General features: G+C 39.2%; 3 protein-coding genes across 3 annotated transcripts; 2 read left to right on the plus strand and 1 right to left on the minus strand.

Annotated features, from left to right (window-relative positions):
- Positions 1-848: 848 nt before the first annotated feature.
- LOC103327928 (mitochondrial arginine transporter BAC2-like) lies at positions 849-4,454 on the plus strand. The gene is made up of 2 exons (XM_008230304.3): positions 849-1,824; positions 3,496-4,454. Exons 1-2 carry the CDS (start codon positions 1,588-1,590, stop codon positions 4,204-4,206), a joined length of 948 nt encoding a protein of 315 aa, XP_008228526.2. The 5' UTR covers positions 849-1,587; the 3' UTR covers positions 4,207-4,454.
- A 1,776-nt stretch (positions 4,455-6,230) lies between these two features.
- LOC103327931 (mitochondrial arginine transporter BAC2-like) lies at positions 6,231-8,204 on the plus strand. Its single transcript, XM_008230306.3, has 2 exons — positions 6,231-6,813; positions 7,377-8,204. The coding sequence occupies exons 1-2, from the start codon at positions 6,550-6,552 to the stop codon at positions 8,070-8,072; spliced, it is 960 nt and encodes a 319-aa protein (XP_008228528.3). The 5' UTR covers positions 6,231-6,549; the 3' UTR covers positions 8,073-8,204.
- Positions 8,205-9,122: 918 nt separating this feature from the next.
- Positions 9,123-10,583, minus strand: PDX1.2 (pyridoxine biosynthesis 1.2). Its single transcript, XM_008230305.3, has one exon. The coding sequence runs from the start codon at positions 10,260-10,262 to the stop codon at positions 9,336-9,338; it is 927 nt and encodes a 308-aa protein (XP_008228527.1). The 5' UTR covers positions 10,263-10,583; the 3' UTR covers positions 9,123-9,335.
- Between the last annotated feature and the right edge of the window lie 4,037 nt (positions 10,584-14,620).

Genomic DNA, 14,620 nt, shown 5'->3' on the forward strand with positions numbered 1-14,620 from the left:
TTGATTTTGGAGTTGATTTTGGGTGTGTTTCTATGTTTAAATAGTGTTTTGATTTTTTTATAAATACATGTCTAGGATTGGGTTTATTTATAAATTTGTATTTTTATAAATCTCTATATATGCATATGTATGTTACTTTGAAAATTGTACTATATTAATATTATATTAAGCCCAAGTACCATTAAAACTTAAATTTACTTAAAAAAATAATTGGTCCCTTATTAACTTTAGAAAAATAATTGGCCCCCAATTTTTATAAACCTCTATATATGCATGTGTATGTTACTTTGTTTACTAACATATTTGTGTATGTTTTTCTTTTTGATACAAACGATAATAAGGAAGGAATCGAACTAGAACCTCGGGTGAATGAGTAAATGCTCTATAAGCCTTTTGCGTGCTTTTTATTTTCATTCAAGTGACTAAACATATCATTAGTATCATTCCTACACGGGACTCCCATATGATCACGTATCATGATTCACAAACAACAAAACATTGAAAAGAAATCTGTGACGTTTCTGATCCAGATGATATGATTATATTATAAGCACTATGACTGATTGATCTGTTTATGTATAATCCAAAGGCAGAAAGAAATGGATGTGATGTCACCTTCTTCTGCCTTCAAACAAACAAACAAACAAACGTGTATGCATTTGCAAACTTTCCTCGTTACAAAACCAAACACTCTGGCAATTGGCACATAAAGCCAAACATTCGTACACCCCACTTGTGCAATCTCTGTAAACTTTTCACATATTATTATAGGAACCCATTATCAGCGGCCCCCTTTTTTTTTCCTTTTCTGGTTTCATCATTTTCTTTCTTGCTGCATCAGCCGAACCACTGAAAATGGGTTATTGTGTCGTGAATCACCATCCCACGGAAGAAGGTGGTTGGTTAATGACACTAGGCCGAAAGCACTCAAACAAGACTCAGCTGCCACGTGTGCACTACCCATTGGTACAGATGGCAGCCCCGCACTGCCTCTTTGAAAAGAAAGCATTGGCCGTTTCCTCTGCTAGGCTTAGGCAACGCCCCCCACAAATTGGCAACCGGTGGCTTTTGTTTCGTTCCCTTGTGGAAAGCAAAGAGAGAAAAGTTCTTGGTTCAGAAGGTGAGGAAATTGAGAAAGCATAAGGATTTGGATTCTGTTTCCCTCAGGCATAGAGAAAGATAGACACTTTTGTGGCATATTAATTCTTTGCAGCAAGTGAGAAAAAAGAGTTTGTTTGTTTTTTTCTTTTTTGCTCTTGTTGTTTTTGCTGTTGCTGCTGCTGCATATAGAAAACAGAGAACCCAGAAAGGAAATCCAAGTACCCTTTTTAGAATTGAATATGCTTTTGTATCTAAATTGGTCACTTCCAGCTGAATTTGAGAGAAAGCAGAGAAGCCACACACACAAAAGTTATAATTTTGGAACTTTGAACACACACGAACACAGAGACACAGAGACACAGATCCTATAATTTGAGCCTAGATTTGGAGTTTGGTGGCTTTGCAAGGAAAATCAAGAATTGGGTTTTGATCAGAAGAAAATAAGGTGGTGGAATCTGAGGTGTTTGGTGTTTGGTGAATGGGAAAATGGATTTCTGGCCAGAGTTTCTTGCAAACAGTTGGGGGAGAGAGTTTGTGGCTGGAGGCATTGGAGGCATGGCTGGTGTAGTCTCTGGTTATCCCCTTGACACTCTCCGCGTCTGGCAACAGAGTTCACCCTCCGGTTCTTCTGCCTTCAGCATGTTACGCAATGTCGTCTCTGCCCAAGGCCCTACTGCCCTCTACAGAGGCATGGCTGCACCCTTGGCATCTGTCACTTTTCAGGTTCTTCTTCTTTAAACTCTGTTTGTTGTAAATTCATCAATTTTGTTTCAATATTTTGTTTCTGTTTCTTTATGTTGATCACAAGATGTTTTTTTTATGCGGATGTTTATGTTGATCCTTAGCTGCATAGGAAGATCAATTAGAATATCCTTTTTTTTTTTTTTTCCGGTAATGGGAGGATTTAGAAATAGAGCCTTTATATCCCCAAATGTATTGAAAACAGTGATGACTGCCTATTCTTCACACTAGTCACCCACGTACTTTTTTCACTCCCAGCCAAAACTTTTACCCAAGTAGCCTTTCATGATAAGCATGGCCACCCCAAGCAATGGTCGATGCTTAAGAGCATCTTCAAGGGAAGAGGCAAATGAAATAGGAAAGATTGTATTCGACCAAAAAAAAGAAGAAGGAAATATTGTATTATAACAACCTAGGTGGCATGTTACCTACCTATTTGCCTCAAGAAAAAAATTAGTCACTTCAAGGGACTAGGCAATACAAGTCTACGAACTATTATTATATTATTTATTTTTATATTTTACATTTACTATTATATTTTATAGAAAATAGGTGAGAGAGTGAAGATGATATTTTATTATAAAAAGCAAGTGGAGCCCAATATACCCCTTCACTTTGAAGTAGGCAATATTGCCTTGTTGGGGAGAGCAGTTATATTTTGTGTACCTATTTGCCTCTTCCCTTGGAGCGTGAAGATGTTGACGTAGCAAGGCAAATGAAGTTTGCCTACTCTTTTGCCTCTTCCCATAAAGATGCTTTAAGCATGACCTTGCTACTATGGTCTTGTCACTGTAGCTATGGCTGGACAACTAACCCAATTTACCCATCATCGATCCATTGTTCATGTAAGAAAATGGTGTCAATTGAGTGTTACGTTATAAATAAATAAATAAAACAAAGATTAATTTAACGATTAGACTGACAAAAGAGCCAATAGTGCAAAGATTCGTAACTTCAAGGATTGTTTGTACCAATATATTTTTGAAAGACATCAACTGTGAAAAATGTAACTCACCCTTAAAAAAATTTATCAAAAGAGAAGTACTGAACAAAACAAAGCATGTTTGTTTCTAAAGATTTCTTCCAATTATGAGTCACTCAAATCCTAATTGCTGCTAAAGTGTTTGCAATAAAGTTCTAGTCTTTTTGTGAGGATGACGGTGGGAAAGTGGTTGGTGGGGTGGATGGTACGTTTTGCCATTTTATATAATGTCAGTATCCCATTTGAAACCTCTTTTTGAAATCATGGGAATTGCTTTTTGCGTCTCTTCTGGAGTGTCACTATCTATATAGGCACCATATATACATAATACATTGAACTTATCGACTCACATTTTAATACTGTTCTTGTTCAAATATATTTTCACAAACACACAAAAGAACAGTAATTCTTACTATTCTTTACTGACTGAAATGGATGCATTTCAATTGCTGGTAAACAGCTTTGAAATTCAGCTTCTTCTATCAGTAGCAACTCCAACTTTGTAGTTATAAAGTAGAAACTGAAATGCACAATTGCTTGCATTATAAGTAACAATATAACAATTGTTAACCAAAGCATAAATCATCCAGATCATCAAATTGATGTGCAACAGTTTTGCAAGAGTTTGGATCATTTCACCCCTGTGCTGACAAATTCTTTGTGCCTTGCAGAATGCCATGGTTTTCCAGATATACGCCATCCTCTCTCGAGCATTCGACTCATCTTTATCCCCCAAAGACCCTCCTTCTTATAAAGGTGTTGCTCTAGGAGGATTTGGTACAGGTGCTATCCAGAGCCTAATTCTCAGCCCGGTAGAACTTATAAAAATCCGGCTTCAACTGCAAACCAATGATCAAAGCCATGCAAAATCGAAACCCCATAAACTGCAGTCCCACAAAGGGCCTGTAGATGTTGCCAAGAGCATAATTAAAGCAGAAGGCTTAAGGGGAATATATAGAGGTCTAACCATCACTGTTCTGAGGGATGCACCTTCTCATTGCTTCTACTTCTGGACTTACGAGTATATGAGAGAGAAGCTTCACCCGGGCTGCAGAAGCACTGGCCAAGAGAGCTTGCAGACAATGTTGATGGCAGGAGGGCTAGCAGGAGTTGCCAGCTGGGTTTGTTGCTACCCTTTGGATGTTGTTAAAACCAGATTGCAGGCTGAAACTTCATACCGTCCACAGAAATATTACGGCATTGTTGATTGCTTCCGGAAGAGTGTAAAGGAGGATGGTTACGGCGTGCTCTGGCGAGGGCTAGGAACTGCGGTTGCTAGAGCTTTTCTGGTGAATGGAGCCATTTTTGCTGCTTACGAGGTTGCTCTGAGGTGTCTAATCAGCAATGGAAGCGGAACCATTCAAACAGAGAGTGCAATCTAGAAAACGTGTCTTCTGTAAAGCAATGGGGCTTATTTGCAACCCTTGATCTTGTCCTAAATTATCTTATCTTACTGATAATTTAGTGACAGAAGCCATTAAAAACAGGCAAGAATCCTGTATGATAATAGACCATTATTCTTGCTGCATTGCTTGATTGATTGATTGATTTATTCTCCAAAGAATATAAATATCAAATGTTATATGTTATGATTCAGTTGTAAAATAAAAATGACTTTATTCTGTGGTTATAGTTGACCTGACTTTCAACTATTAGCAACGAAATCTTTGAACATGCTGCAGGAGGAGAAGATTGACACATTCAATGAAGGGTTCAATTTAACCAGTTTTGAAAAAATAGAATAGCCAGTCGGCTATACTCAGGTTTTTACGGGTATAGCCGCGCGGTTTTACTAGGGTAAATTTTTTTTTCAAACAATAGTATAGCCCCGCGGCTATAAATTTTTTACACGTGCCCTCATAGCCGCTGGGCGGAATTTTTTTATAGTATAGCCGCGCGGATATACCCTTTTTTAAAAATAAAAACAATATAGCGGCGCGGTTATACATAGGTTTTTATATATATATATATATAAGTATAGCCACGCGGCTAGACTCTGGTTTTTTTTTAATACAAAACAGTATAGCCGTGCGGCCTTACATGTTTTCTAGGCCGCTTCTTCTTTATTTATTTATAAATAGTATTTTGCCAAATAAAATACGTACTTATTTTATTTTATTTTATTTTTTCCGTTCCGTATTTTACTAACTATGAAAGAATGTGAGAGGCAAAGATTAGTTTTTACTTGTTGTAACAAAAATGCAAGATGGTGATTTTGCAATCTCTTTGCCAACCATAACGACAATTTCAAACAAATATTTATGGGTAGTAAGAGAGGTAGTAGGATTCTTCATGTAAAGTATTGTTTGAAAAGTGAAGCAATTACCAAGAACACTCCAACTCATCATGCAATTCTCTATGACAAATAATGTTTGTAGTAACATAATTTAGTTTTGTTGGTTTTGCAAGACATTGCAAACATGTTTGAGTTTCCACATTGGAATACTATAGACTCATGAGTTCATGCACCCACTCTTTCTATCATTCTCATCACGTGACATGATAGAGAAAGTGAATGTATGAATCGGTTTCCTGTATGTTTTTTACTGGACATAAATATAATTAGTTATGTTCTAGTGGTATGCACACTTGGTTAACAACGAAATTTCCAGTCAAAGCTTATTGTAACAGTTCAGGGAGTGAAAAAAACAAAACAAGACAAAACAAAAGCTAGGGACCAAAAATATATGTAAAAGATAGAGAATTAGGGGTAATTGAAGAATCTCAAAGCATATATAGTGTGAAATCAAAATATGCTCTTTAAGTAGCTGTGTAATCCAGAGAATAAATATGTCTGCTAGCTATTTACAAGGCAGGGATAAAGTTAGTAGACTCAACTGTATATACTCATCAATAATTTCCAAACCACTCCAAGCCACTGGCAATTTGCATACAAGGCCAAAACTTAGTAAAACCCACTTGCAAAATCTCTGAAACTTTCAATGTTTGCTTATTGGGAACCCATAAATTATCAGCAGCCAGAGATTTCAGGTTTCAAATTTTTCTTTTTCTCTCTTTCTTTTTTCCCCCATTAACCAACCAAAAAAAATTGCTTGGATTTTGTACCCTTTTTTAACAACACCCAATCTAAGCCACTTTGCTTAGTATTATCAACCCAATCTAAAAAGGCAATCTTTACCCCTTTTTAATCTCACACTACAAGATGGACTTAGACTGGGTGTAGATCACAACCCCCCAAGAAGTTTGGGAAAACACTAGGCTCAAACTCAAAGCACCTAAAAATAGACTCAACTGTTACATCTGGACATAGTCCACGTGGCAGTAACCCAATGCCCAGCAGAAAAGGAGAAACGTTGCCCGTTTCTTTTCTTGAAATAGCAAACACTGGCCCTTTGTTTATGCTGTGTGGCAGCTTATAAAGAGAAAGATCAGTTTCTCTGTGGCATACTCTGAAGGAAGGAATGAGAAAGACAAAACAGAGAGGGTGAAGATGACGAGCTTGGCCTCAACCTCTAACAACTCTCAAATACTCTAATTCATCCCATTTCATTCGCTCTAACATTTCTCCTCTGCTTTGATATGTCAAGAAGGACCAGACCGGCCTACGATTCGATTCGATCCAGAATGTGGTGATGGGTAGTCTATAAAAGGCGAAAACAAGACTTGGGTTTTGATCAAAAGATAGAGAAGAAGATCAGGAGTTGGTGGGTTAATTAGTTTCTTCTTAATAGTAGTGATTAAGATATTAATCAAGATTAAGAAAGATGAGTGGTTATATGGTAGATGGGAAACTGGATCATATGTGGCAAGATTTTCTTGCTTCAAGGTTTGGGAAAGAGTTTGTGGCAGGAGGGTGTGGAGGGATTGCTGGTGTGCTGTCTGGTTATCCACTTGACACTCTGAGAGTGAGGCAGCAGCATTCAAAGAGTGGTTCTGCTTTCAGCATACTTCGCAATGTCATCTCTGCTGAAGGCCCTACTGCCCTCTACAGAGGCATTGCTGCTCCCTTGGCCTCTGTCACTTTCCAGGTTTCTTCTTCTTTCTTTTTTTAACTCCAAGTTAAAGTTCCAGGAAATTTTAGTAAATATGTTTTTTTAATGTTTGTTTTTGAGGTCCGCCTGCATTCAAGGTCCTAGGTTCGATTCCTCCCTCCCCAATATTGCTTGTAAAAATAAATAAATAAAAGTTTGTGTTTTAGGTAATTTTATGTAAAGACAAAGTTGGGATTAAAAGTTCTTATTGAAAAAGAATGGCTGTTTTAGATTTGTCACTATCTAGCTAGGGATAGATTTATTGAACTTATTCACTCATATTGTTTAATGTTCTTTGTGCTCTTTGCAATGCCGAAAGAGATTCAAGTTCGAACCTTTTTTCCTATAAATAAATATACAGAAAAAAAAACTATATATGCGACATTTACAATAACGATCCAATTTTGTGACAGTTAAACTGTTTGTTGTCAGAAAGTAAAACTCAAATGCTTTTCTTGCATTATAAGCAACACTATAAGCATTGCGACCCAAGCATAAATGAATCATCTGACTTCAAACGTCGTTTGCAAATTTGGTAACAAACTTTTTGTGCATTGCAGAATGCCATGGTTTTCCAGATAAACTCCATTCTCTGTCGAGCATTTAACTCATCTGCTTCCACTAAAGAACCTGCTCCTTACAAAGCTGTTGCTCTAGGAGGATTTGCTACAGGTGCCGTTCAGAGCCTAATCCTCAGCCCCATAGAACTCGTAAAAATCCGGCTTCAACTGCAGAACATTCAAGCATATGCAAACGCAAAATCTCATCAACTGCAATCCCACAGAGGCCCTATAGATGTTGCCAAAGCCATCATGAAAGCCGAAGGCTTACGGGGAATATATCGTGGTCTAGGCATTACTGTTCTGAGGGATGCACCTTCATTTTGTTTCTACTTCTCGACCTATGAGTACATGAGAGAGAAGCTTCACCCGGGCTGCAGAAAGAGTGGCGAAGAAAGCATGCGAACAATGATGCTAGCAGGAGGGCTAGCAGGGGTAGCAAGTTGGCTGTTTGTTTATCCCTTGGATGTTGTAAAAACCAGATGGCAGGCTCAATCTGTATCCTCAAAATACAATGGCATAGTCGATTGCTTCCAGAAGAGCGTCAGAGAGGGAGGATACCGCGTGCTCTGCCGGGGACTGGGAACCGCGGTGGTTAGAGCGTTTCTGGTGAATGGAGCCATTTTTCCTGCTTATGAGATTGCTCTGAGGTTCCTACAAAGCAATGAAACCATTCCAGCAGTGAGTGCAATCTAGACAAGTTTTCTTTGCAAAATAATAGGGTTAGCTTGCAGCCAGTTTGTAGCCCTAAATTATCTGATGGATAATTTAGTGAAGATTAGATGGATGATTCAGTTTTAAAATAAAGTAAAACGTGCCCTTTTTCCCTGATGGAGTGTTCTATTCTGTTCTAATTTTGACCGAGATCTAGTTCTACTTTCTTTTCTTCTTTTCTTCCATGCCATAAGATGCAGTGAAGACAATCACATACACAACAATAGGACAAGGAAAATTCACCCTCCTCCATGATAGCCTAGAAAAGCATGCAGACCCATATTCTGAGTAACAGACAAAGACAGCTGCATTTACAAAAGATTTAAACCTGCAGAAATCTACAGGTTCAAACCATTCAATACTGTCCCCCGCATCAGCATTTACCATAGCTAGCAGCTGACAGCACCCATACCTTTCTGTTGCAATGAATATGCTAGGAGCCTGAACAATTCCAGATTCTCAACAGCTTGCTTCAATGGATCTCCAGGTTGGAGAAATTTTTATCCTGCAACCACCACATGACATCCTAATTCACCATTGGGATTGCTGTAAATTATTCAACAGGAAGCCTAAGTATCTACTTGGTCTGCGCTGTGAGAATCATATCTACACCAAAAAAAACCTTTGCATACTCTCTTTTTTTTTTTTTTTTTTTTACACAAACGATAAATGGGGAGGGGATTTGAACACAAAACCTCGAGTGCACAGGATACCTACAAAACCTCGAGTGCACAGGATACCTACTCTTAATCATTTGAGCTACAAGCCCCTTTGCACCTTTGCATCTGTGCATCTGTCCTCGTTACTGATAACCTCACATTCTGAACTATTCCCAGATTAACCCATAAGTTAATATCACTGTTCAACATTCTGTTATTCTCACTGAACAGAACAGTAAATTAGACAAACATGCCACCAAGAACTGCATCAGCTTCCAGCATCTGGACTTCATTCAACAACTCAGTTTCTTAAAGCCTAAAAAAGGCATCAACACTTGAAATTGAAATTAAATCAAAATGTAACTCATTTGGATTAACAAACTTATTCTCATTAACATCTCCAATAAGTACACCATTTAACCCTAATCATCATCACAGAGCGGGACAACAAATTATTCTCCGTTCTCATATCTGCATTTTAACAAAATTGGCCTCAATAATACAACATGTTAAGCTAACAAAGTCACAACAAAGAGACAGATCCAAGTATAACCTCTATACTTCATCACATGATTATGTTTCCTAATCAAACACCTCCATGGCCACGACCAAAGTGTTCGATCCTGTCCTCACCGAGATCCAAACCCGCCATCAGACCAGACAACCCAGAACTCGTCTCCACCAGCACATGCGGATCATTGTAGTTCCTAACCGCCTCAACAATGCCCCTCACCCGCTTGTACGGATCCGAACAGTTGAAAACATCCGACCCGACAAAAACTCCGTCGCACCCCAATTGCATCATCAACGCCGCGTCGGCCGGCGTCACAATGCCGCCGGAGGCGAATTGCACTACCGGAAGCCGACCCATTTGCTTGGTCTGCGCAACGAGGTCGTACGGCGCTTGAATTTCCTTCGAAAACGCGAAGACTTCGTCGTCGTCCATGTTGTTGAGCAGCCTTATCTGACCCATTACAGATCTCACGTTTTTTACAGCCATGGCTACATTTCCAGACCCAGATAGATCCCCTTGGGTTCTTACGATCGCCGCGCCTTCTCTCACTCTCCTCAACGCGTCTCCGAGGGTTTGGGCTCCGCAGACGAAAGGGGTCTGGAAATTGTGCTTGTTTATGAAATGGTCCTCATCTGCTATCGCCAGATACTCGCTCTCGTCGATGTAATCGACGCCGATGGCTTCGAGGACCTGGGCCTCGACGAAATGGCCGACCCGGGATCGCGCCATGACGGGGATCGAAACGGCGCGTTTGATGTCCTTGACGAGAGCTGGGTCAGACATGCGCGAAATGCCTTGGGCGCGGGGTGGATCGGAGACGATGACGGAGCAAGCGCCGGCGTCCTCGGCAAGCTTGGCTTGGTCGGCGGTGGTGACCTCAAAAATGGCGCCGCCGCGGAGCATCTGGCCTAGGCCGACCTTGAGAGAATATGGGTTCTTCTTGGCGTCGGTGATTGCGCTGCCGCTGTAGATTGTGACCGCGCCGTCCTCTGCCGCCATTGAGATGTTTGTGAAAATGCCTGAACGAAACAAAAGGGCCAGAAGAGATAAGAGGTGCGATTTATGAATGATGGGTTGGAGTTTTGGCTTGGCTTTGGGAGGTGGGGATTATGTAAATTTAGAGAGAACTGGAAGAGAATGAGGATTGAGGAAGAAGGTGTGGTCTGTGGGTCGTTCGGTCGTTCTTGAAGCTTCGGTGGAAGCTTCTTTCTTTCTGGGGTTGGTGGTGGTTGTGAAAGTTGGTCGGTGGCTTATAAAAATGTAGAAACTTCGGTTCCCTTCTAAATTTGCCAAGATTGAAGGCACCTTCTTGCATGGTGTGTGTCCTTGTTTGGTTCTGGAATATTAAAGGGACATTTTAGAAAAAACAAAAGGAGAGAGAAAAATTTTAAAAGAAGTAAAAATGACAAAATCACTTATTTATTTTTAGATTTCTAAGAAATCCAATACATTTGTATCTTTGATTTGAAAGTTGAGTGATTTTTTCTTTTTGAAAAAGCTTTGGTTTTTTCCAAAAGTGAAATTTTTTTTATGTCTAAAACCTAAAAAACCTTATTAAATAATGTTTTGTTTCCTAATGATATAACTTGTTTTTTTTCAAGGGCTAACATTATTCTAACAATCAAGATTCGGGTTATTCTTGAAACAGACCATGCAGTTTTAATTTTGTCAATTTACACCTTAATATTTTAAAATTCGATCAATTTACATGTTCCATCAATTTGACCGCTTGGTCTTTTGTTAAGTGTTGATATAGGGCAAACATGTAGTCCACTTTTTTTAAAACAAGGGCGATAAAACATAATTGAAAAAACCCGACACTCTTAAGAGCATCTTTAACTGATGTGTCAAAAGTGCCACATAGACCTTTAACGGTTAGAAATAACATCTCACATCACTCCAACCGATGTGTCAAAACTGACGTGGAATGAAGGCTGGAGGTTGAGATGTTATTTTTGACATACCAAAAACAATATGCCAAATGAATATTTTATTATTTTTAAAAGATAGTTGGCTATTACTTTCATTTATTATTTTCATTTATTAATTTTTTTTCTTCTTTATCTTAAATGATTTGACTGTTACAATAATTATTTATTTGACATATCGGGTGGAGTGTAAAACTATGTAAATGTCAAATTGCCACATCAGCCATCAAATTTAAATTTGATGTTTGGTATTTGACATCTCCCTTGGAGATGCTCTAACAAACTCACCACCCGTCACCAATCAACTCTAAACCCAGCATCTCCACCACCCCATCCTTCTTTTTCATCCTCCTTCTTCTCTTCCACTATCCCTACATTTGTTCCCAACACCCATTTCTCCTTCAGACACCAACGCTCATCTCCACCCTTCAACTTCACCTCCTTAACCCGCCCTCTCTCTCTCTCTCTCTCTCTCTCTCTCTCTCTCTCTCTCTCTCACACACACACACACACACACACACACACACACACACACACACACACACACACACACACACAAATTAGCTAGCCCCACCCCCAAACCGTCGGCTTGAACCCGACGGTGGTCCAACCCTTCGCCCCGACCACTGTAGTCTTTAAACAATCATTTACAGATTGAAAGATTTCCCATAATTTGAGAAACTCACCTTTTCGAAATTCGAATTTCTCGCTGAGACTTAAACAAGTCATCCCCAACATTTACTCCGCTCTGATAATTTGAGAACCCAACCACCCTAGAAGTATCGCCACCAAAGGTGGACCTAAGCCTAGGCAAGAGTGGGCTCCAGCCTAAGGGAACATTTATAAAATATTGAACATGGTCTTACTATTATAGGCTTATTCCTACTCAACTAAATATTAGCCCATTGCACCAAATTAATATAGCCCGCACATGCATTGTTTTTTTTTTTAATAAACTAATAATAGCCCAATATGAGTAAAGTAAATAATAGCTCAGTCCTCTATTTAAAATAAGCCCACTCCTGAAGCATAAAGAAAATAATAAACATCAATCCAAACCAATATAAATTTGATTAGAAGCAAAACTCACGATAAGGCTCTACAACTTGAGCTATTCTAATTGTATTGATATTGCACTACACCCACAGAGAGCAAACATCAAAAAATTTCTTCTAGCCACCCAAAATGCCATATTTGAACCTTGAGAGCCTAGAGGAAATAGCTCTCCTCCTCTAAAAAATTGTACCAACTCATGTTCTGTGGGTTCTTCAATCTAGGTAAGTTTTATTTTATTTTATTTTATTTTATTATTTTATTAATATTCAATATTCAATTCTAATAGTTGTTGTTAAGTTTTTATGATTTAGGGTTTGAGTGAAAATGTTTGGAGGTTGTTGATATATGTTTTATATTTGCAACTTGAATTATTAATTAGCACATATGATTTTTGGTGTCTAGTATTTCTTGTTAGGATATCATGTCACATGATGATAATAAACCGACAAAGAGAGGAAAAACTATTTATTCATTCTTCAAAAAATATAGTAAGTAGTAATGATCCTTATAGCAGTGGCCTCCGATTAGCAGTGGCAAAGGGCTTCACCAAGATCCTCATAGAAATGGATTCTCAGATTGCTGTGAATCTATTCCAACAAAGGGATTCTCTATGTTTCCATCCTCTAACTGCTTTGCTCTCAAACTGTGGGAAGATGCTTAGACATTTTGAGAGTTAGAATATCCAGCATATTTTCAGAGAGAAGAATGGTTTGGTGGATTGCCTTGGTAAATAGAGCCATAATCTAGACTTGGATATTCAGTTTTTTTTTTTCAGCGCTTATCTGGGCTAGCTCTGCGTTAGTGATGATCTGTAGGTCACTTGGGGCCGTTTGATTTGTATTGGTTAGGCTTTGGTTTTTTTTTTTTTTGGGGTGTGTCTCCCCCATTTTATCAAAAAGAAAAAAGAAAAAAAGAAGTAGTAATGATAACAAGGATACACCTTCTGCATCTAAAGTTGATACTTTAATTCCTGAGGAACTTACTGAACTCAGATCTCATTAGGATTCTTGTTCGGATTTATCAAATATGTTTAATGCATCTTGTACAATTGTTGAGAACTTGATTAAGGATGGAGCCACTAATTCTATACGTGGGGGAAGCAACTGGTACATTCAAAGCGATGACATCTTACAAGTTCATAATATATCTCCTCTATAAAAATAATAATTTAGCCTACCCTTATAAAAATTCTTGGGTCCTCCATTGACCGTCACCTCCATAGCTCTTGAAATTGTTATGTGGGTTGTCCGCAGATTGGCCGTACCCTTTAAATGAATATTTTTGCCCAGTCTCGAACTCTCTGTAACTTATCAAACTGACCCGATTATGTTCTGTGTTCAGTGTTGAACTCTGTCTAGTTGGCGCTATCGGTTTTTCCATAGTGAAGAACTTTGGAGTTATGGCTTATTCAGAACGATCTAGGTTTCGAGATGTTAGGGTTTTAGAGGGAGGAGGTGAGGCGAGATGGTTTGGATCCGGTGCGATGGGTTTGGAAGGGGAAAGTAGGTTGTTTGCGCAGTGGTTGTGAGGTGGTCTGGGTTGTTTGCATGCGGTGGTTGTGAGGTGGTCTGCATTGTTTATAGGAGATGGTTGTGAGGTGGTGAAAGGACCCGACCCAAATTCCACTTTGAACTTCGGGCCGAATCCTATTTATAACTGACACAGTAGGTGTGGATCACAAATGACCAAAATGCCCTTCAAAAAACAGTAACACAAACTCAAAGGCTCTAACTCGTGGTTGCACCTTATAATTATAGGCTGCCTACGTACCTTTGAGGGATCAAGCCACACGTATTTCTTTTCTCTGCTCATAATTTGCAAATGGCGGGCCTTGGAGACACTGCTTCTATCCGGACCGCAACCTATAACTAACAATCTGCTCATCTCATAACAGGATTTAGATAACTTCTTTCGGTCGGACTTGTTTCTGTAAACCTAGCTCTAGGGTGGCATTTCTAAAATATCGAAACTCTGTTTTACGATCCAACAACTATTATACGATGCTGGAATTACTTGAGTCAACATACCTGAACATGACTACGATCCAACAGGCTCAAACATGCTGAACCCGGAAATCACGCATTAGGCGAGATTCGTTCAGGGTTCAAGCATTATCCAAATTAAGATCCGTGAAATCCTACGTGCTTGTGAGGACTAAGGGATTATTCTAGGATTGATTATGGTCCCCACCCTGTTGCCCAGCGCCGCCACACACGCCGGCAGCTCGTGGTGCCTAAAGCGATAACGCTCCGCCAGAAAAACTCCAAAACACGGCTCAAGACTCCTATCCTAGGTGTAACACCCTATTTGGAGCCACTTTTGTTCTTAGACCTACCAGCTGGCGAAGTGGCCAAAATATCAACCCAAAACCCG

The sequence above is a fragment of the Prunus mume genome, linkage group LG4, assembly GCF_029339155.1.
Source record: "Prunus mume cultivar Tortuosa linkage group LG4, ASM2933915v1, whole genome shotgun sequence".
NCBI classification, from domain to species: Eukaryota; Viridiplantae; Streptophyta; class Magnoliopsida; order Rosales; family Rosaceae; genus Prunus; species Prunus mume.

What these genes read in the sequence shown, in the direction of transcription:
- PDX1.2 (XM_008230305.3), bottom strand. Translation starts at nt 10,262, where the DNA reads ATGGCGGCAGAGGACGGCGCGGTCACAATCTACAGCGGCAGCGCAATC.
- LOC103327928 (XM_008230304.3), top strand. Translation starts at nt 1,588, where the DNA reads ATGGATTTCTGGCCAGAGTTTCTTGCAAACAGTTGGGGGAGAGAGTTT. An exon ending in TGGCATCTGTCACTTTTCAG is followed by an intron (nt 1,825 to 3,495) that starts GTTCTTCTTCTT and finishes TGTGCCTTGCAG; the next exon opens with AATGCCATGGTTTTCCAGAT.
- LOC103327931 (XM_008230306.3), top strand. Translation starts at nt 6,550, where the DNA reads ATGAGTGGTTATATGGTAGATGGGAAACTGGATCATATGTGGCAAGAT. An exon ending in TGGCCTCTGTCACTTTCCAG is followed by an intron (nt 6,814 to 7,376) that starts GTTTCTTCTTCT and finishes TGTGCATTGCAG; the next exon opens with AATGCCATGGTTTTCCAGAT.